Genomic DNA, 22,161 nt, shown 5'->3' on the forward strand with positions numbered 1-22,161 from the left:
CTTCCCGTCCCTCTTGAGCCTCCCTCCTGTGACCCCTGCCCCCATCCCATGCCTCCAGCTCATTACGATAAGCATGGAGCTGAGCTGAGCCGTGGAACCTGGTAGTGTATATGCATGGTAGGGTATATATGTTAATGCTAGTTCTCTCTTAATTCATCCCACCCTTTCTTTCCCCACTCCCCCTATGAGCATCTATATTTTTGCAAAGCCCCCCAGGTAATTCTGATGTATCCTAAAGCTGAGAAATACAATTGTAGAAGGACTGAAATAAATACCAGACAGGCATGGGCTTTAGAGATTTTTCCAGCCCTGAGATTTCATGTAGGTTGGCCCAGTGTGAGGTGTCAGAAAGTTTTAGAAAAATTTAGAAAAACTATGAAAATGAGAAGTTAATGAATAAAAAATTATACATTGTAAAAGAATCCTTTATCATTCAGAAGGCTTTTCTTCAGGGCTGTTTCAAATAGAGAGCTTCTCCAGTACATTCAAAAGGTAAGTTGGTGCAAAACAGGACAAGACTGAGACACAGCTTTTTGGAGCAGCTCCTGGGAGCAGAAACCAGATTGTCTCAGATCCCCTGTCTTTTACCCAAAAAGAAGCTGTTCAGGCCCTGGTGGGTTGGTTTTCCAACACTTTGGGATCTGGGAAAATGAATTCTAAGTTTTTGCATTATTATTATTAATAGAGCAACAATATTGCTCTTGGCACATTGCTAACTTTAATGTTAGGAAAAAAAAAGCACTCAAATTTCCTAGTGACTCACAAGTGCTTGTGAAATAAGAACATGAGCCGTGTCATCTAAAAGATACCTTATAAAGTGCTTTCATTTCTTCTCTTTTTATTTAGTGCTTAAAAGAGAGCTAAGTGAATTTGGATATTCTGCTGCCCTTTGGTCTTTAGCTCAAGGAATATAGGGTTTGAAAGTGAGAGGAAGGATTCTGCCACAGTATTCAGTGAGGAACAATGAAAAGGACCACTGTATTCTAGAACATGAAGGACAAAGGAAAGGATACTACTTTACTGGGCAAGGAATAAGTGAACCCCCCTTTAAGAAAAATGAGTAGAGCAGTAACTTCAAATTATAGTTATTTATATATATATTTATATTACATATACACATATGTATATGTATATTTAGGCTTCCTGAGACATGGGTTCTATCCCTGGGTCAAGAAGATCCCCTGGAGGAGGAAAATGGCACCCCACTCCAGTATTCTTGCCTGGAGAAGCCCATGGATAGAGGAGCCTGGCGGGCTGTAGTCCATGAGGTCACACAGAGTCAGACAGGACTTAGTGACTGAACTACAACAACGTGGTGATAAAAGTTGACACCTGGATTATTTGATGTTACTTCAGATTTTGAATAAAGAAAAGGGAGCTAAGATCTCTCTTTGTAAAATCAGAGCAAAGAAGCATTTTTGTCATCTGATCCTCTTGAAAATCTTGACTGCTTGGAGCAAGCAAACAGGGTTGTTGTTTTCTTTTCTTTTTTTTCTTCCCCCTCCTATACCGTGAACATTCACTGGCTTCAGAAGTGGTCTCTTCATTTATCCTCTTTGAACTTCATTATCTTTTTTCCTTTCCAATCAGCAAAGTGCATGTTAAATAGTCTTGGGTACTCAGGAGCTAATTATATAATTTAGAAGTGTAAAAGTTCTCATTACCCCCCTACAGACTTTTTCTTTTGAATCTGCAGTGTGCAGATCAGAATCTGCAGTCTGCAGAATCAGTCTGCAGTCTTTGATTCTTCTGAATCCATAGAGCAATTGGCAAGACTTTCTCTTTAACACCATAAGGGTTTCTTTAAAGCAGTTTCTAGGAAAAGGTATTATTTTGGGATCACATAGGGAGATCAGAATTAAAAAAAAAAAACAACAGTCCTCCTCTCCTTAAAATGACACAGCGCACTCTGTTTCCAATGTGCAAGATTTAAATTGCTGTCAGTCAGGTCATGTGCTTTCCATTAAGACAACACCCACAGGCTGATTTAAGAGACTTAGTGTAACCAGTTGAACAGTTGAAGTGATACAACTTCCTTCTGTGTTGGTACTTTTGAAGTTGGTTTCCTGTTTTGACTGTTGCCTTTGGGATCGTAAATTACTCCAGAAAGTTCATCTGAGTAAATTAAATTCCACATCTGATTTTCTTCAAGATTTTGGTTTCATTTGGTTTTACTGTTCAGCTCATTGAGGCTTACAGAGGTCAAGTGCCTTGGCCAAGGTCATCTAGCATGTCAGTGTCAGCGCAGGTGAGTTTTAAGTCCCCGTTGATGTCTGCATTCTACGTTCATCAATCTGTTCATTGACCGCCAGTGCATCCTTGTTGGTTGGTCTCTTTATGAACTGGCCGTGTTAAGGACCTTCCACACCAGTGGGACTTGATGGGAAGCCTGCGTGTTCAAGGGCTATCTTTTATATGCAAATGAGAAACGTACAGAGATCAGTTAGAATCATCTTTTGCATGCAGCTCTCTAGGGATTTGTTCCCGCACGCCAGCAAAATCAGGCTCAGGTTCACCACTTGGATGCTTGTGTGGGGCGGGATGCTAGTCATGTGCTGTCTGGTATTTGAGGCTGGCATGATGGAAGGCAGGATGGCCTGCAAATAGATGACTTCATTTCAGGGGCATGGAGCCTTTGCCAAGAGAGAAATGTTTTGCATTCATTTCCTAGAGGCTGCTGCAAGTGTGGCATAGCTGCTAGATTTTTGTGGCTGCCCCTGTAGGGTTTTGTCTGCTGCGATCTCAAAAGTGAAGCTTGCAGGAATGCAGCTAGGAGACTATACCAGAAGCATTAGAAAATAGGAACCCATAATTAGCCTGCAGGGTCCCGAGCCTTCTAGGATATGCTAGTATGCAAAACGCTTTGAAAAAAATGCCTAGGTTGAAATTTAGTTTAAACTTATTAAGTGAGTAGCGTGAATAGAGAGCCAAGGCATACTGTAATTACATGTAACTTTTGAGGTCTGAATTCATCGGAAACTGTATTCAAGCTCCCATTTTGTCTCTCCTGTGGAATACCCAGAGTAATTTATTTATTTATTTTAAATGAAAGCAGACGTTTTTGATTATTGGTTTCCCCGCTCAGTTAATAATGCCTTTTATTTTAGCAGTTTCTTCAGTTTGGGTCTCTCCCCACTTTCCCTCACCAGCACGCACATTTTGGGGTGGTTGGGAAGGCATTGTTGATGCTAATATAGGGCTAATCAGTGAGCCACTCAATCGCCTACCTCGGCACACATAGCTTTGCTGTCGGCCAGAGATAAATTAGTAAAGGAGAAAGATGATTTAAAGCAATGCCTGAAAATGATTATCGCACAAAGGCCAGCATTTAGGAAGCTGTTAGCCACAGAGAAATTCCCAGGGAGGCTGAGGCGACAGCCTTTATCTTGCAATAAGGGCAAATGGTGAAAATCAAATGTCGGCCCAGGCGCGTTTTATGTCCATTTGAGTGACTAAAGGCCAATTTGGCTCAGCACGTGTTTGGAGCATGTGCTGTAAATCCTGTGACCTTGTTTCCTACTGCTGATTTATCGTTTTTGTGTGCTTCAAGCTTTCTGCAGGAAGAAAAAAATCCTCGACCCTTGATGGGAAAGTGGGCAAAGCTGGAAGTGGGCGCAGGAGTTGTATTGCGCCTCACTTCGCTTCTTGAAGGCAGCCGGCGGAATCATCCCTGGCTTGGAATGCTTCGGGACTGGGGCTCATGGGCAGGGACAGTGTTTAGTCAGAGAACCCGCCAGGTGTAAAACAGAATCAGAGTCTTTGCGGGCCAAGTGGGCAGAGCCGTCAGAAGTGCAGCCACTCCATTTAAAGGGGATCCGGGTCTTATCAGGATCAAATGAGTGCAGTTCAACAGCAGCGGCTCAGAAGGCTCTCCAAGGAATGACTGGGACCCGTTTGCTAGTTATTGATTGATCCGCTCTATTCCTGCCAGTGCCCTGAAAACTCAACACGTTCCTCGTACACAGTCTTTGAGCTTGTTTCTAAGATGTGGCATTATTATATGGGAATTAGGAGTCCTTGACCACGTCACAATTTTTCTCTCGGTTCTTGGCTGGCTGGAGTTAAATTTTTTACATCAGTCAGTTGTGTCCTGGGCTGGCTTCTTCAGCCTTGGGGATATTAAATTCTTTCCTTTCCGTAAGTGCAGACACACATCTTACGTTTGGAGTCCTGCACTTTGCTGCTGGTTTGGGGGCCCTGCTGAGTTAATAAGGGGTGTGCCTTCCATCCACCCATCCCTTGGCACTCACTTAACCCTGGCTGAATAATAATGAGCTACACAGGTGGGTTTTGTGGCTCACATTTCTTTGGTAAATTTTATTTTCGCATGTAGCATGCTTTTCCGGCTTTGATTATTGTGGTCCCCATTTGTGACAGGATCACCACAGTAACCTGCTTTTCAGAGCAGGTACGGACATAGTGCCGAGGGGCCAGTGTTGATGCCGAACCCCTCTTCCTCTCTGAGCTGTAAGCTGGGAGCAGACTGATCAGACTTCAGGAGGGCTGACTAGTAACTGCCCCTCTGATCCACAGGTGCAGAGAGAGGTTGTCTCTCATTCTTTGCTTTTGGAAGAGACCCTTGCTTGCGAGAGCTTTGTCACTTGTGGCTCCAGCCCTCCTTTTATCCTTTTTTTTTTTTGGCTCATTTCTAACCAGGGGGGTCAGAGAGAATTGTAGAGTGCTTGCTGGAGCTTGATGGGACATTAGAAGTCATCTTTCCAATTATTCAATTCACAGATGAAAGAAGTGAACCCAGTTACATTAATTCAACCAGTTTAAATACTCAGTGCCTGAGACCGGGCCAGAATGTGGGTCTCCTGACCTTCAGCCTAAAACATTCTTCATTCATCACTCAGCTTCCCGTCAAGATGCATGTCATGACCGGGAGTAGGGATTACAAAGATTAATCGTTGGATTTCAAGAATCGAGTTGAAAAGAGTAGGGTCAGGATGGGCTCATCAGTTTTCTTGACTGGTCTTCAGAGTTGGAAAGAGGGCAGAATTCCTCAAATACTTCATAAGGATCTAGTTATTAGTCTCTGTAAAACCTGTTCAGTTTCACTCAGAGAAATCTGACCTCTTGCATTCATTATGAGTCAGGAGACACACAGCTATTCCTGGACAAGCCATTGATTTTTCTCTGGCCTCAGCTTCCTCATGTGTAAAATCAGAGTAATAGTCCTCATCACCCCGGGTGAGAGATGATGCAAGTCATCCCCTGTGTCCTAAGTTTCTTATGAAGGAGACTGGTCATCCCGGGGTAATCTAAACCAGTGGTTGTTACAGTGTGGTCCCCACACCAGCACCAGTATCGCTGGGAAACTTGTTAGAGAGGTAAATCCTTGGGCCCCACCAATTGTAGGGTAGAGCCTGGCAATCTGTGTTTTAATGAGGCTTCCAAGTGACTCTAATGCACAACAAAGTTTGAGACCCAATGATCTAAACAATTCTTTCTGGCTTTCTTGTACCCTAGACGGTAGCCATGGACCTGAGGAAGTTTAAAAGGAAACATTTATATGAGAATAGACTGGTGTTCATAGATAACTGAGTATTGCTTAAACTTCAGGAGAGAGAAACAAATGTTCTGTAGCTGTGTTCTGTGCTTTTATTATTAACCGTATTGGGGGCTGGGGGAATGTGAGAGTCTGTATCCAGCTATAAGCTCCACAGGGCTGGGGCCACACCCGGCATATTCCCTGTTACTTTCCCCAGCATCTGTCACAGTCTCTGGAACACACTTGGAACTTAATATTTCTTGAAGAATGAACAAATGAATGCTGAGAATGCTTTGGATGGACCCAAAGGTTATCATACTAAGTGAAGCAAGTCAGAGAAAGATAAATATCTTATGATATTGCTTATATATGGAATCTAAAAAAATGATACAAACAAACGTATATTACAAAACAAAAGTAGACCCAGAGACATAAAAAGAACATACTTATAGCTTCCAAAGGGGAAAGATTGGAGGGGAGGGATAAATTAGGAGTTTGGGATGAACAGATTCACACTACTATATATAAGCAACTATATATGTATATATACATATATATATATATATATATAGTTAATGTGTTAATGTATCAGTCAGTTCAGTCACTCAGTCGTGTCCGACTCTTTGTGATCCCATAAATCGCAGCACGCCAGGCCTCCCTGTCCATCACCAACCCCCCGGAGTTTACTCAAACTCATGCCCATCCAGTCGGTGATGCCATCCAGCCATCTCATCCTCTGTCGTCCCCTTCTCCTCCTGCCCCCAATCCCTCCCAGCATCAGGGTCTTTTCCAGTGAGTCAACTCTTCACATGAGGTGGCCAAAGTATTGGAGTTTCAGCTTCAGCATCAGTCCTTCCAGTGAACACCCAGGACTGATCTCCTTTAGGATGGACTGGCTGGATCTCCTTGCAGTCCAAGGGACTCTCAAGAGTCTTCTCCAACACCATAGTTCGAAAGCATCAATTTTTCGGCACTCAGCTTTCCTCACAGTCCAACTCTCACATCCATACATGACCACTGGAAAAACCATAGCCTTGACCAGACGGACCTTTGTTGGCAAAGGAATGTCTCTGCTTTTTAATATGCTATCTAGATTGGTCATAACTTTGCTTCCAAGGAGCAAGCATCTTTTAATTTCATGGCTGCAATATATATGTATATGTATATATATATATATATATATATATATATATCTCACAGGCGACTATATTCAGTATCTTTTTTGTTGTTATTATTAGTTTGTTTTTAATTGGAGAGAATCGCTTTACAATATTGTGTTGGTTTCTGCCATACATCAACATCTTAAACCTCCCTCTCACCTCCAACCCCATCCCACCTCTCTCAGGAGTCACAGAGCGCCGAGCTGAGTTCCTGGAGTCATGCAGCAAATTCCCAGTAGCTATCTGTTTTACATATGGTAACATGTATGTTTCAGTCCTTCTCTCTCAATTCGTCCCACTCTCTCCTTCTCTCACTGTGTCCCCAAGTCTGTTCTCTATGTCTTCGTCTCCATTGTTGCCCTGCAAAAAGGTTCATCTATACCATCTTTCTAGATTCCATGTATATATACGTTAATATATGATATTTGTTCTTCTCTTTCTGACTTATTACGCTCATCCCACTTTAGGACGGAGAGACTATAGGTCTTCCTAGGTGGTCTCAGGGGGAGGCTTGTGAACCACTTGTCTGGAGAAGGAAACTTTTCAGAGAACCCACAGGCAATAGCTGGGCTGGGAGAGAAGTCTTACAGGTAGGTGCTCCAAAAAGTGATGGGGAGCACAAAGGGAAAGATAGGAAGTTACAAGGGGAAGTGCAGGAAGGGACCCTGCATCGATGTTATTATGAAGCATTTCTCAAGGACGTCTCTGCATGTGTTTTTGTTCCATAAGGCAGATACCCGACTGCCCACAAAATCTTACTGTGGAGCACCAGAAAATCGATAGCAAATACCTTTTCAGTGAAACTTTGCTCCAGAGAAAAATAGACTTTAAATTGGTGATTGAGTCCAAGATATTACTAAAATGCAGAAGAAGAAAAGTTTTTCATTGTCCTAACAGCCTTTGCCCTTTCTTTAAATGCTGTGGATATTTCATGAAAAGAAGATAGTGTGGTTTGACAGTATTCATTTTTCATAAAGCAAAATTTCTGTACTCATTTATAAAGTCAAGTTAATTGATCTAGAAAGTTCAATTTTCCTGGTCTCTGTGTTAAACCCTCTGCTTTGCTCCTCCTATGCATTTGTCAGGGATGGTGACTATATTTCCTTTCTTTTTGAACTAGTTTTAATCAATCAATAAAGGTTAGGGGCAAGGAGGGCCATGATTGATTACTGAAGACTATGGAAAATTGCCTGTGGGAGGAAGTATATTAAATATACTTTGCAGTTTATTCTCATTTGTAAATTCTTAGTCAAGAGCAACTTTGTTAGAATGTTGTGTTATTTTAAGAAGCAGACAAGTTTGATGAAATGTTATAGTTTGGTAAATCCAGATGTGGATACAGAAATGTTCACTATACTAATCTACGACTTTCTGTATATTTGAAATACTTCATGAGCAAATATTTTAAAAATATTAATAATAATCACAGATGCTAGTTACAGTGATTTAATTTCAGGTTTAAGCTGCATTATTTCAAGTTGCCATTTTTCTCTTTGGCTGTTTGTTTTGCTTTGTTTTACTTAGCTTTTCTCTTCAGGAAACAAAGTTATCCATTTCTGTAAAGAATACTTATTTGCAACTAATTTTTATTTTGATACTTTCTTCCACATTCTTTCCCCCTTCCCTTTTTTTTTTCTGGAAAGTTGCATGATGGACTCTTGATTAACTTAGGGTTTGGTGAAGAATTTTAGATCTAATGATTTCAGACCTATATAAAAAATACAGTTTCCCATGTACCCACCATTCCCCGGGTCTCAATGCTAAAAATAAAATCCTGGGGCAGCACAAGAAACAATTGTTTCCTAATTTTCAGTTTCTAGTGACCTACTCCCTTGTGGCTCAGCTGGTAAAGAGTCCACCTGCGGTGTGGGAGACCTGGGTTCAATCCCTGGGTTGGGAACATCCCCTGGAGAAGGGAAAGGCTACCCACTCCAGTGTTCTGGCCTGGAGAATTCCATGGACTGTATAGTCCATGGGGTTGCAAAGAGTTGTACCTGACTGAGCGACTTTCACTTTCACTTTCACTCCTGGGAAAGATTGAAGGCAAAAAGAGAAGGCGGCGACAGAGGATGAGATGGTTAGATATCATTACTGACTCAGTGGACATGAATTGGAGCAAACTCCGGAAGATAATGGAGGACAGAGGAGCCTGGCATGCTGCAGTCCTTGGGGTTGCAAAGAATCAGACATGACTTGGCGACTGAACGAGACTGAACAACAACTCCAGGAGAGGGACAAGGCAGCCCTCCTTATAGTTACTACAGACATCTCCACCCCATTTGCCTCAGGGCGAAAGTAGCTCTTCTGGAAAACACTGTAACTGGGGGAGGAAGATAAAGATAAAGGAAATTTGAGGAATGTTACTTATAAGCCAACCCTGCTCAGAATTTATGACTTGATAGAATGAACTCTGTCTTTAACAGGTGATGCTATTTTTACCTAGTTTTTCGATCTCCAGTGTGATTATGGTTAAAAAGACTAACTGTACTTGAAGTGAAGTGAAGTCGCTCAGTGGTGTCCAACTCTTTGCGACCCCATAGGCTATAGCCCACCAGGCTCCTCTGTCCATGGGGATTCTCCAGGCAAGAATACTGGAGTGGGTTGCCATTTCCTTCTCCAGGGGATCTTCCCAACCCAGGGATCAAACCCCGGTCTCCCACATTGCAGGCAGACACTTTACCCTCTGAGCCACCAGGGAAGCCCTAGCTATTCTTAGTGTTAGCAACTAAACAACAACCATCAGTGTTAGTAAGGATGTGGATGAACTAAAACGTTTACACTGCTGACAGCCATAGGAAATTGTACAACTGCTTCATAAAACAACTTGGCAGCTTCTTCTTTTTTAAAAAAGTATTTATGTATTATTATTTTATTTTGGCTGTGCTGGATCTTCATTGCACTGCTTGGACATCTCATTGCGGTGGCTTCTCTAGCTGCAGAGTGTGGGCTTTAGGCACGCGGGCCCAGTAGTTTGGTGCAGAGGCTTAGTTGCCCGCGGCACGTGGGATCTTCCCGGACCAGGGATCAAACTCATGTCCCCTGCATTAGCAGATGGATTCTTAACCATCTGACCACCAGAAGTCCTGGCAGCTTCTTAAAGAAGTAAAATAGACACATACCATGTTACCCAGCCATTCCACTCCTAGGAATTTACCGAAGAGAAATGAAACATATATTCATACAAAGACTTGTGTATGAATGTTCTTGGCATCTGTAGTTATAATCACCCCAACCTAGACACAGTCCAGGTGTTCATCAGCAGGTGAATGGATGAGCAGTGATCTAGTGATCTAGTGATCTATTCACTATGAGCAGTGAATATCACTAGGATATTAGTCTGCAATAAGAAGGAATGACTTTTTGATACATGTGACAGCCTGGATGAATCTAAAAATAATTATGCTAAGTGAAAGAAGCCAGACAAAAAAAAGAGTATGATTCCACTTATATAAAATTCTCAAAAATTCAAACTATTCTATAGCAAAAGAAAGCAGGTTAAGGGTTATCTGGGATGGCAGAGTGGGAAATGGAGGGGGAGAGGAATTACAGAAAATCAGGAGGAAACTTGATGGAATAATGGATACCTGTGTTAATTATGGTGATTTTTTTACTTTTATATACGCATCAAAATTTATCACATTGTACACTTCAAGTAAGTTCAGCTTATTATGTCAGTTATACTTCAGTAAAGCTGTTAATAGGCTTCCCTGGTGGCCCAGGTGCTAAAGAGTCCTCCTGCAATGTGGGAGACCTGGGTTTGATCCCTGGAGAAGGGAATGGCAACCCACTCCAGTATTCTAGCCTGGAGAATCCCAGGGACAGAGGAGCCTGGGGGACTACAGGCCTTGGGATCACAAAGAGTCATACCTCACTGAGTGACAAACACCTTGACTTTGACTTTGAAAGCTGTTTAAAAAAAGGGGAAGGAAAAGAGGAGAGAAGGGAAGGAAGGACAAAGGAATAGAAAAGGGTGAAGAGAGGGAGGGAGAAAAGGGTCTGGAGACCTGAGTTGGGGTCTTGGAACTGTCATTTATTTGCTCTGTTTCTGTGGGTGAACTGCATTTTCTGTCATTTGAATATTATATAGATAATATTCAAATATTATATATTTTGAATTGCATTCTGTGAGGTTCGGTTTTCTTTTCTATAAAATGAAATTAGTAACATCCACCTCATATGTAGATAATGTGTAACAATATTTTGCCATATGCAAAATGTCCTTATAAATATTAGGCATTATTATGACTGTTATTTACAGTATTTATCAAGCAGATACAAACTGTAGCCACTGGGGCATTTTCCTCTTACTTTGGGAGAAATGTCTGGAGTCCTTTGAGATGGAGGGGATGCTTAAGTGGGTATGTTACCAGAAGTGGGGTCTGTCTGCTCGGTGCTCTCAAGCCAATAAAGAGGCGAGGTTGGTGGAAAGGAAAGTTTGCTTTATTTTGGAAGCTGGCAACCAGGGGGGCAGAGAGCTGGACTCTTGGCTAAAGGCCAGCTGCCCACCACTGACAACCAATGGACAAGAGCTTTTATCAGAGAGAAGGGGCTCCATGAAGAAACAGTACAGTCAGCTCTGACTGTCATCTTGAAATTGGTCATCAGTGCTCTAACCAGTGTCTTAATTGTTGTAAGTATCTTCAGTTCCAGGGCCAGTCTGTTCCCATTCCTTGAGGCCGGTTCTTAGAGCTATGGCCGCATGTATCATGGCTCCAGCCTGGTCATCATGTGTTAACTTCTTCCACTTGGTGGGGGTTTCAGTATCTACCAGACAGCTCACAGGACGTGGCTCAGAATGTTATCTATAGCCCTTGAGGAGGAAGTCAAGGTCCTTGACTGAACTTGATTATCTGGTCTTGTTGGACTGTGTTCCTTTGCATCTGCATTTTCTCACTTCTCCGATTAAACTTTTTCTTTGGCTAAAGTTTTCCTGCAGACAAAAGGCAGGTGGAGGATGTGGAGAGGGAGGGGAGGGAGGACCATGGGGTCCTTTCTCATTTCCGGTGTGGGGAGGAAGGAAGTAGCAGTGGTATTCATCTTTTGCTAAGAGATGAAAAATAAAACCTGAAACGTATTGAACCTCTCATCGCACAGAAAATGTACTCCAGCTGCCGTCCTGTTGGCCGTTTGCAGGTCCCAGCATGCAGTGCTCCAGTGCAGTGCGGGCCACCGAGCTCTGCTTGTAAGGATGCATGGTTTCTGTGGACTGTCCCCTGTAAAGAGGAATTGAAGCAGAAACGGGCAATAAATTCTTAATGCATTGCACACATTATGCATCATGCTATTTTTAAACAAAAGCCTCCCATGCATTTTCCCTGTAAGTCAGAATACATTTATGCCCACCAAACAGTGCCCAACTACTGCTTGGATAACATTAAAAGCTTTTATTAACCTAAAAGGGTTGATAAAAAGACTGTGTTTAGAAACCTGCATATGCTCTCCTCAAATATTGCAGTTTCTTTCTTTCTTTTTTTTATTACACATCGACTCCTTGAGTGGGGAAGTAAAGATGCAAAGCTCTAAGCCATTTAAAATCGAAATCAGACTTTAATAAGGGAATGTCATGTTTCATTTAAAAGCTTCTCTTCACCTCCTTTTCTTCTGCTGTCAAGTGAAAGAAAAGCTAGCTTTATAATTACATGGCTGCCTCAGCTTTAGATTGTATGTGAGATCTCACATTATTTTTTCACACCTTCCTCTCTCTTTCAATCCTTAGCCACCGCCTGCCTTCCTTCTCTGCCCACCCTTCCCTGACCCCAGCTTTCTCCACTGCTCCCCCATCCCCCGCCCCGCCCCAACTTCCTTCTTAAGGAGCTGACAAGATGATGGAGTTCTGTTGATTAAGCTGCTGAACAGTGGTGGCCCTGATTAATTTAGGGGTGACAAGCGAAAAATAAAATAAAGTAAATGAGGAGCATGAAATGTTTCTCACTGTGGATGATCCTCCCAGCCTGGCTGGGTAGAAATTAGGTGATTTTGGTTTCTACTGCTCAGCAGAGTGTGAAGTCAGGTGGACTTTAACTGAAGATGTTTACTCCCCTCTGTTCCGTGTTCCTCCCCTCATTCCTGTGCCTCTGGGGTCCTTTCTCACAGTTGATCAAGTTGATCACTGTGTGAACATTCGGATCCTCATTTCTTGTTAAAAGTCTGGCAAATGTATTAGCAGTAGTAACAACAGGTCTGTTTTCATACATGTTTTTGTTTATATTTTGTTTTTGTCCAGAATCATAATTAACTGCCCTGTTGGTCATGGAATAGGAGTATTGGAAACCCTTACGATGTTCCCTAGAAAATTATATTGTAATGAAGATGACTAAGAAGCATGGTGTAGAATGAAGCTCTATTTTTGTTTGTTTTGCCACTTGAACGTTAAGCTGACACCCAAGACAGTCAAAATCTCCCATATTCAGTACCCCACTATTTTCTGGTTGCACCAAAAAATAACAACCAGTGAATGATATCATCTCTTAAAAAAAAAAAAATTTAGAGGAGCAACATGGATGAACCTACAGATTGTCATACTGAGTGATGTCAGACAAAGACAAATGTCATACGATATCACTTATATGTGGCAGGAAATTGTGGAGTAACTCCTTTCTGATAGTAAGGCAATACAACCTTGAATAGATGATACTGTCTACTTATGCTGTAGACAAAGTATTATTATTTAGACAGTGCATGAAGGTAGGTAGGTATTGTCATTCATTGGAAACCTTTAGGGGGAATGAACATGATGGAAGAGTCTCAGATTTGGAAGGCACCGAGGAAGTTTATTCTCTACCTGACACACAAATCCCTCCAGGGCACGCGTGACCCTTAGTCTTAATAGTCAGGGAGAGGGACTCACTGACCCCATGACTTCTGTTGGACAGTTCTTCTCTCCTTTAGCCAAAGTCAGCCTCTCAGGGTTTGAACCAACTGATCAGACTGTATTTGGCTGCCTCTGAGAATAAGTGGAATTCTTCTGCCCGAGAGCCCTCACGTCCTTTGACAGTTCTAATAGCGCCACTCTCTTTCATCCACCAAGTAAAAAAAACAACTCACTTCTTTCCGTAGCTTCTCACTCCGTCTCCTTTAGGATCTGGCACAATCCCCTACCCGTAGGGGCCTTCTGGCAAGGTTTGACTTGACAAAAGGCTGACACCGGTTCTCTTCTGAATTCCACTGACAATGGTATTCCATTCAGATTCCACCCTGTGTAACGTGGAAATAGCCGTGATTCCTAGGATGCTTCGAGGCTGATCACATCTCTACGTGGTTGATTTTAAACCATTCAGTTAACCTCACATTTCCTCCTGAGGTGGTTGGTTCATCCTGCCTGAGATAGACGTTCCTTTTAAATTGGCACCTAGGATTTTAGGAGAAATAGTCCTGTCTGTATAGACCAATCTGAAATGAAGTATTTAGGAAGAAAGCCTGAGTTTTGAGGAAGGCAAGTTCTTTTATTCTCCTGGGTTGATGAGACCAGCTCGAGATCTTAACTGGAGTTAAATCAATTTTAATTTATTCATTGACATCATTATTGACAGTTTGTTTTTATTCATGTTAAAGAGGCCAGGTGCACTAAATGTGAAATTGTATATTTTTATCTTAGCTTTTGGCTGCATATATGGAAGCAGGTAAAAGTATAAATTGATATGCTTATTCCTGCATATGTCTTAGGCATTAAACTTAAGAATGTGGATATTATGGGCTTAGTTGTGTCTCCTCCAAATTCATATGTTGAAGCCCTACCCTCAATACTTCAGCATGTGACTGTGTTTGGAGATGGGGTTTTTAAAGAAATAATTCAGTAGAAATGAGGTCTTTAGAGTGGGACTTAACCCAAGATGACTGTCCTTTTAAGAAGAGGCGATTAGGACACAGACCCACACAGGAAAGGTGCTATGAAGACAGAAAGAAGACAGCTTCCTACAAGCCAACAAGGGAGTCTGCTAAAGAAAGCAAGCCTGCCAACTCCTTGACCTTGGGCTTTTAGCTTCCAGAGTCACAAGAAAATAAATTTCTCTTGTTTGAGCTACCCAGTCTGTGATACTTTGTATGGCCGTCCTGGCAAACTAATGGGGCATGCTTATAGCATAAATTGTGAAATGTGAAGCCAAACTAAGATTAAAGAATATTTAAGACCCCTTAAAATATTAATATAACTACAAATAATTGGTCATTGGTGATAATATAGGACCTACTGATCGTGTTCTCTGAAATGATTCATCTGACTTAAAACCAGTCCTTTCCTCTTAATAGTTTTGAAAGGAAAATTCACCAAACATGATGATTAAACTGAATGTTTTAAAACCTTACTTTGCTGTAACTAAATTAATACAATTTGAGACAGGTTACTATTCTTCCGGATGACTCACTGATGCATTGCTTACTATAGTCATGTTTATTGCCTGAATATTCATATTTATTACAACTTTACACCTTCAAAGCTGAGTTAGCATTTTGCTGAACATGTGATTATATGCCAAAACCTCTAATCTGATTATTTTATCATCTTTCTCATTTGCCCATTTTCTATCACCACTTATAGTGATTACCCTTTGTAGGGAGCTCTTTGTATGTGACTGGTTAAATGACGCTTTGTGAGAAATTGGTCTGATGACTTAAATAGGCACCCAGCAAGTTGTTGGCAAAGAAGCAACAGGATTTTAATTATGTCAGTGTTTTTCAAACTGTTGGGTGACCAACTAATAAGTTGCAGCCAATACTTTAATGAGATGATTTAGAAGAGAATTGGATGGACTGTATCCGAGTCCATTGACATAGTAAGGGGTAGTATAGTATTGTTGTATGAAATCTTGGTTCAGTTATATTCATTAGCTTAACATGTGTTTATTGGGCACCTACTGCATACCAGGCACTGTTCTAGGTGCTTGGCCTATCTCAGTAGACAAAGGTTTCTGATATTGTGGAGTTTATTCTGTAGCAAGTAAACAGTAAGCCTAATGCATAAAGTACACAGTATCTTATTACATGGCATATTAGAAGGTATATGTATACATATGCCTTAGTGCAACGGCGCTCAACCTTTTTGACACCAGGGGACCTGTTTCACAGAAGATAATTGTTCCACAGACCGGGGAGGTTTTGAGATGATTCAAGGGCATTATATTTATTGTGCACTTTATTTCTATTATTATTATTACATCAGCTCCACTTCAGATAACCAAACATTAGATCCCGGAGATTGGGGACTCCTGCCTTAGAGTAAGTATGTGAGGTATGTATATGTTATTGTTGTTTAGTCGCTCAATTGTGTCCAACTCTTTAGCGACCCCATGGACTATAGCCAGCCAGACTCCTCTGTCCATGGGGTTTCCCAGGCACGAATACTGGAGTGGGTTGCCATTTCCTTCTCTAGGAGATCTTCCTGACAAGTGGCAGTTAGTACAGGGGATTAGGAGTTACAGGAGTCGAGAATGGTTGAACATTATATAGGATGATCAGGGCAGACTTTATGGAGCTGGTGTTTGAGTGGAGACTTACAGGAGGTGAGGGATCTCTCAGGGAAGGATGTTCTAGGAAGAGGCAACGGCTCAAATGGAGGTCCAGGTTGGGAACTGGAGCGCTTCTGGGACGGCAAGGGGCTGTGTGTCTAGAAATGAATGAGTGAAAGAGCAAGGGTGTCCCAAAGGTAAGAGTGAGATCATGGAGCCCTGTCAGGCCATTGTAAGGATTCTGGCCATGATGCTGAGTGAAATTGGAAACCACTCAGGGTTCTGGACAGAGGGTTGACATGGATATGGATTACGATAGAAATGAGTTTATTACTCTGAGTCTCTGAAGAAAAGACTGGAAGAGACTGACAAGTCATGAAATCCGTAAGACTCCTGCAAAATGGAGTTTCTGTTTTCAATTTCTTGGGCGTAAATAGAAAGTCCCATAGATGCAGCTGGCTTACCCAACTCGAGGGAAAATAGGAATCACTTGGAACTTTTTAAAGATCCTATTTCTTAGCCTCACTCCAGATCGCCTGACTTAAAAAGTGTATTTTTAATAAGCAGCACAGAGGATTCTTTAATGATCAGGGACCTTTGCAAATCACAGGCTTTTGGAAAGATTTGAGTTCGGTTCCTACCACTGCCTAACAATGAGGCAACAGTCACAGAACTTGGAACCCGAGTGCCTACCTTGCAGAGTGGGTTTGGGGTGTTCTTGGGCCACCTGCAACACACAAGAGATACCCAGGACACGGGAACTACATGTGTCCTGCAACTGTTCTCAAGTACAGCACTCCAGGATGTGAATAACTGGTCAAGGATTCACAAAGGAGTGATTTACAAGAAAACAAAGTCTGCCTGTGGACAATTAGCCATACTGAAAGTTTACAGGACTATTTGCTAACTGTCCTCAGAGAGGCACAGAGCTGATGAATTCTGTAAGCCCAGGTCCCCTTTGATCTGGCTAATTACAGTGAAGCATGAAAAAAAATGTTAATTGCTTGACTCCTGGCTCCTATTTTCCTTAGCATCCTGCTTCTCTGCCCTGGCTCTCTGTGGGCCAGCCCCTTGTCAAGTTTTGAATACGTGGTGGATGCCTCTTCTGAAACTCCATGACCGCGTGAAGAGGAAGCTCCTGGCCTGCACACTTCATGGGGTAAATGAAAGAGAGCAGGGAACAGTGGATCTTATTTTCCTCTTGTTTTTGTGAAATGTCACCAAAAGTCATCTTCCATGGTGGTGATACGGTTGAGAATTCCATTCAACTGAGATGGACCCTATGGGAAACCTCAATATATTTTGTAGGAAAATCGTTACTAATTGTCAGGGGGAAAGGAAGTGGGGCTATTTCAAACCAAGTGTTTTCCTGGCTCTAATGCAGACTTTGTGAAAATTGAGTCTTAACTAAATTAGGCTAAAGGAGAAAACCACATTCTGTCACAGAAGGAAAATATTCTGGGCTGATCAAATATAATTTTGAACCTTGTAGTAAAAGAGAATAAATAGAATGAGATATGAGACAGGATAGTAGTATAGGCTGGCATTATAATGAAAGATATATTCACATAAGAGATATAGTGGCTGAATTAAAAGAATCCTGGTCAGGAAATTGGAAGACCATTGACTTCCTGTTGCTGACAGCAATAACAGCACCAGTAGGAATAACAGCATTTACTGTGCACCTACTGTATGCCGAGTATGGGAGAAGCACTCCACTTTTAACCCTTATCTGTGAGATAAGCACCTTTGTTTTTGCTCATGCTGCACGGGAGGAAAAGGAAAGACTCCTAATTCATCCCCTCCCTGCTTCCCTGGTGGTTCAGATGGTAAAGTGCCTGCAATGCGGGAGACCTGGGTTCAATCCGTGGGTCTGGAATATCCCCTGGAGAAGGAAATGGCACCCCACTCCAATATTCCTGCCTGGAAAATTCCATGGACAGAGGAGCCTGGCAGGCTACAGTCCATGGGGTCACAAAGAGTCGGACATGACTGAGTGACTCACACTTTCACTTTCCCCTTTGGTAACCATGAATTGTTTACTATGTCTATGAATCTATTTCTGTCTTGTCAATATGTTCATTTATATCATTATTTTTAGACTCCACCTACAAGTGATATCATATGATGTTTGTCTTTCTGTCTGACTTACTTCACTGAGTATGATAATCTCTAGGTCCATCCACATTGCTGCAATTGACATTATTTTGTTATTTTTTATAGCCAAGTAATATTCCATTGTGTTTATATACCACATCTTTATTCACTCATTTCAGATTGTAGAGGCAGAGACGGGGTTTGATGGACGCAATTAATTCTTGATTGGACATTGTAGAACTCCTCTCTTGGGAAAGCCACTTATCCTCTAGGTCTTCAACAGAAACCAAATCACTTACCTTTTGTGGAATGGTTTAGGGAGAATCCCCTAAAACAGAGTGAAACATTTGGAAATGAAAGTGATGATTTAATGTTAAATACATCATGGGGCAATCCAGATTTAGAGAGAAATAGAAATGTTTAGTGGTTTTTAGTCTTGCAACTGATAAGGACCCTCACTGGGGTTGATTTATCATGATTCACTACAGAAGCTTTGTAGCTGAGCAGAGTGATGCTCTGTAAGGGTGTACTAGTGCTAAAATCAGACAGTGTCTTCATTAGAGTGTTAATCGTGGCAGAAGTGGGAATTAAACTTGGCAACATGACAGGGAAGCTGACATCAGAGTTATTAATTTTAAAAGATTGCTACTCAAATCAAATCAGATAAGGCCATTAACGTCATCTCTGGTATGCTTAACACTTTAAAGGAAGTGGAGAAAAGACAGCTATGCGCGTCTCCCCCCATCTTTGGGATTGCTGTCATAATACCAGAAGATTAAATACGAAACAAAGCAGGAAGACTTATCACTGATGGACTCCTATACAAGTAGTACAAATTCATTTGTTCCAAATTGATTTTTCCCACAACTGTAAAAAAGTAAGAAAAGAACTTGTTGCAAAAGAGGCATAGATTATGCTGGTAAAATTAAACCACATATTTTAAAAATGCACACTTTGCTCTTCTTGGTCCCACATGCCTCTGTAGTATGAGAGCATCTCAAGGGATGACATGAAATTCCTACTGGACGTTGGGTAGAGATCCTATAAATAAGAGAGTTCATCTTTCATTTCTCTCCCTCCATCGTGTGACATTAGTGACATAGAGCCCATGAATCAAGAATAAAATCAGCTCTTTGAGACCTCTTTCACCTTGACCTTCCCCTCCCAAAGCTTTCACAGTCCGTGCCAGTAACTAGACCCCGTGGTTTAGTGATCACCCAATTTCCTATCTTACTTTTGCTTGGCATTACCATAAAACCTGACATCATGCCCTGGTCTGCCTCTTGCGGAGACTGCAGTAAGTGGGGGTTTGGCTGAAAGCCCGTTGGTAGCTTTGGAAAGCAGTTTACTTGCCCAGGATGATGAATGAAATGGTCTATCACTAAGTCCAGATTCCCTACTGAAGTCTAATTGCTCAATTTTCTTTTTCTGGCTCCACAGTTTTTTTAGCCAGGAGTTAGATTTGAGATGGGCTTCTGCATTTTGGATTGAGGTGGGTTAGGATTTCGGGTAGTACAGAGGTTTCACGCGGCCACCTGCAACCTGCACCACAGTGATGCTGCCAGGGCTGTGGTCCTGGACTCTGGGCATCATGCTGTGCGTGGGGTTTCCTGGAAAGTCAGGACTAGTGCCTCATACCCGGCTGGACACTGGAAACACTTAGGGCAGGAGTGACCTCTGGATCTCCGAAGTGGCCAGCTGGGCCAATGTTTTCTAAAATGGGATGTCGTTAGCCTTTTCACTGATGACAGATTGCTTGCCTTCCTGCAGTTACTCTACCCAGTCTGCTGCACACTTCTTTGTAGCTCTGTAACCCACTCCAGGACTCTTGCCTGGAGAGTCTCCTGGACAGAAGAGCCTGGCAGGCTACAGTCCATGGGGTTGGAAAGAGTCGGATACGACTGAAGCGACTTAGCACGCAGGCTGCTGAGTTACTCGTCTTGTGTGCAGGAGGGGTATCAAGCCTCTGGTCCTTCTCTGCATTTGGGAGGTATAAACGTGACTGCATGTGTGTGGTTTTGAAGTGCTGGGCTTTGAACGAGTCTTCTTTAGGATCTGTTGTATCCCATCTCGTAACACTGGACTCATCAAGGTATCAAGAGATGGAGTTGGCTGAGTTCTGCATGTTTATCTTCCTCTTCCTCTCATCTTCCCTTTCCATAGGGTTACTTTTAATTGAATACCTATCTTGTGCCAGACGCTTTAAATCTATTATCTCATTTTCCCTGTATGTTTGCGCTGAGAGATTGTTTTCATTGGCTTTGGGTGAAGAAACTGAAGCTCAGAAAGGTAAAATAACTCCCAAGTTCACGTGATTGGTAAGCAGTTGAGCCAGAATTTCAACTCCAGGTCATGTAGGTTCCTGAAGGCTGAACTCTTTCCTTCACACTGCTGGTGCCAACCTTGTCTGGACAATAGCATAAATTGGGGATTATTTATACAACAAATCCTTGAGTTATATCCCAAGTTCTTCATCTCCCCAGCCCAAGCTTAGTGTCTGGCACTTCATAGGCACATAATCAATATTAATTTGATGCCCAGCAGGTTTTGACAGGTAGTAAGACCCAGATGGATCAGTGGTAAGGAATCTGCTTGCCAATGCAGGAGACGCAGAAGACAAGGGTTTGATCCCTGGGTCAGGAAGATCCCCCAGGGAGGAAATGGCAACCCACTCCAGTATTCTTGCTTGGGAAATACCATGGACAGAGGAGCCTGGCCGGCTACACAGTCCATGGGGTCGCAAAGAGTCAGACATGACTGAGCATGCCAAACCCAAAGCAAGCTGTAAGGTTTGAGTCATGGAATGACCATATACTTATAAACAAATCCCAGTATGGTTGTTGGAGGGAAATGTGTTCATTCTCAACATGGGGCCACAACTCTTGTCTTTTCAGTCTAAAATGGGCATCATTTCTTTCTATGCTTGTCACTGCAATGTTATGAGCACTCAATGAATGCTTTGACAACTGTGATTAAAGTATACATGAAAGGTATTATTATCATAAAGCAAATGATAAGAGAAATTCCATAACTGGTTGACCAAATTCCCTGGATCCTATGAAATGAAATCAAAGGTCAGAGTAGAAGAGGTGGTAAACTGGGGATTGATAGTAAAAGTCATGGGAGCCTGACAACCTGAAATATGAACAAATCCATTGACTCCAGATGTGTTTTTCTGTTAATAAAATGTATTACAAGGTCCTGAGCCAATGTTCAGTGAATGGACTTGGAAACTGGACTTGTCCCTGTTTGATCTACAGTGTCTGTTTCTGAATGTCTGTTTTCTTTTTTGGCCCGGAAGGTGATTGAGTTCAACTGTTTTCCATCCTTCCCTTCCACCAACAGGTATGACTGTGGAGAGCACAGACAATTTGGGGTAGGAGAACAGGGTACCGTCCTTTCATGTTCGAACTAAATGCCTGAGGATGACACATGGAATATAGTGGCTTAAAGGTACAACAGTTCATAGCCACATAGTCACTTTCTTGCTTCCAGCTCTTGAAGTAAGTGATACAATTGGTTAATAAACATGGAAAAATCTGAACTAACTCATTAGAAAAATAACATACAGAATCTCGGAGAAAAATGCCTTTTGGCATTGCACACTTCTATTCTCCTGTGAGTTACTACAGTCTAGTAAGTTTGGCAAATTTTATTCCAATTAAATCTTAAATGACGATGGAATCCATTTCAAAGGGAGTACTCCAGAAAATCTATAACTTAGTGAGCTCTAACTATGGAAGGGGGTTTTGTTGAATTATTTTCTCTTTCAGTTTTGATGCTCTTGGGATGATTGTTCACATTAGCTAGAAATGTTTTGCATATTAATATAGATAAGTATGAAACCTTAATGCTAAATATGCAAATAAGGTTCAGAGTGGAGGTTAAAAGCATGGTAAAGCTAATGGGGAAGAGAGAGGACTTGTAAGAGTCAGGCTCTGGAGCCAGACTGACTGGGATGAAAGTCCAC

General features: G+C 42.0%; 1 protein-coding gene across 3 annotated transcripts in view; it reads left to right on the plus strand.

The window, feature by feature from the left end:
• The window catches only part of LHFPL6 (LHFPL tetraspan subfamily member 6), a 222,877-nt gene that overhangs the window by 64,746 nt on the left and 135,970 nt on the right, over positions 1 to 22,161 (plus strand). For 2 of the 3 annotated variants that reach the window (XM_043892369.1, XM_043892371.1), the window contains exon 3: positions 17,126 to 17,253. The exons of the other annotated variant lie outside the window; for it this stretch is intronic. In XM_043892369.1, the coding sequence (XP_043748304.1) occupies positions 17,126 to 17,253 (128 nt within the window). The remainder of the gene's footprint in view (positions 1 to 17,125; positions 17,254 to 22,161) is intronic. 3 annotated transcript variants of the gene reach the window in all.

Source organism: Cervus elaphus, chromosome 30 (assembly GCF_910594005.1).
Source record: "Cervus elaphus chromosome 30, mCerEla1.1, whole genome shotgun sequence".
NCBI classification, from domain to species: Eukaryota; Metazoa; Chordata; class Mammalia; order Artiodactyla; family Cervidae; genus Cervus; species Cervus elaphus.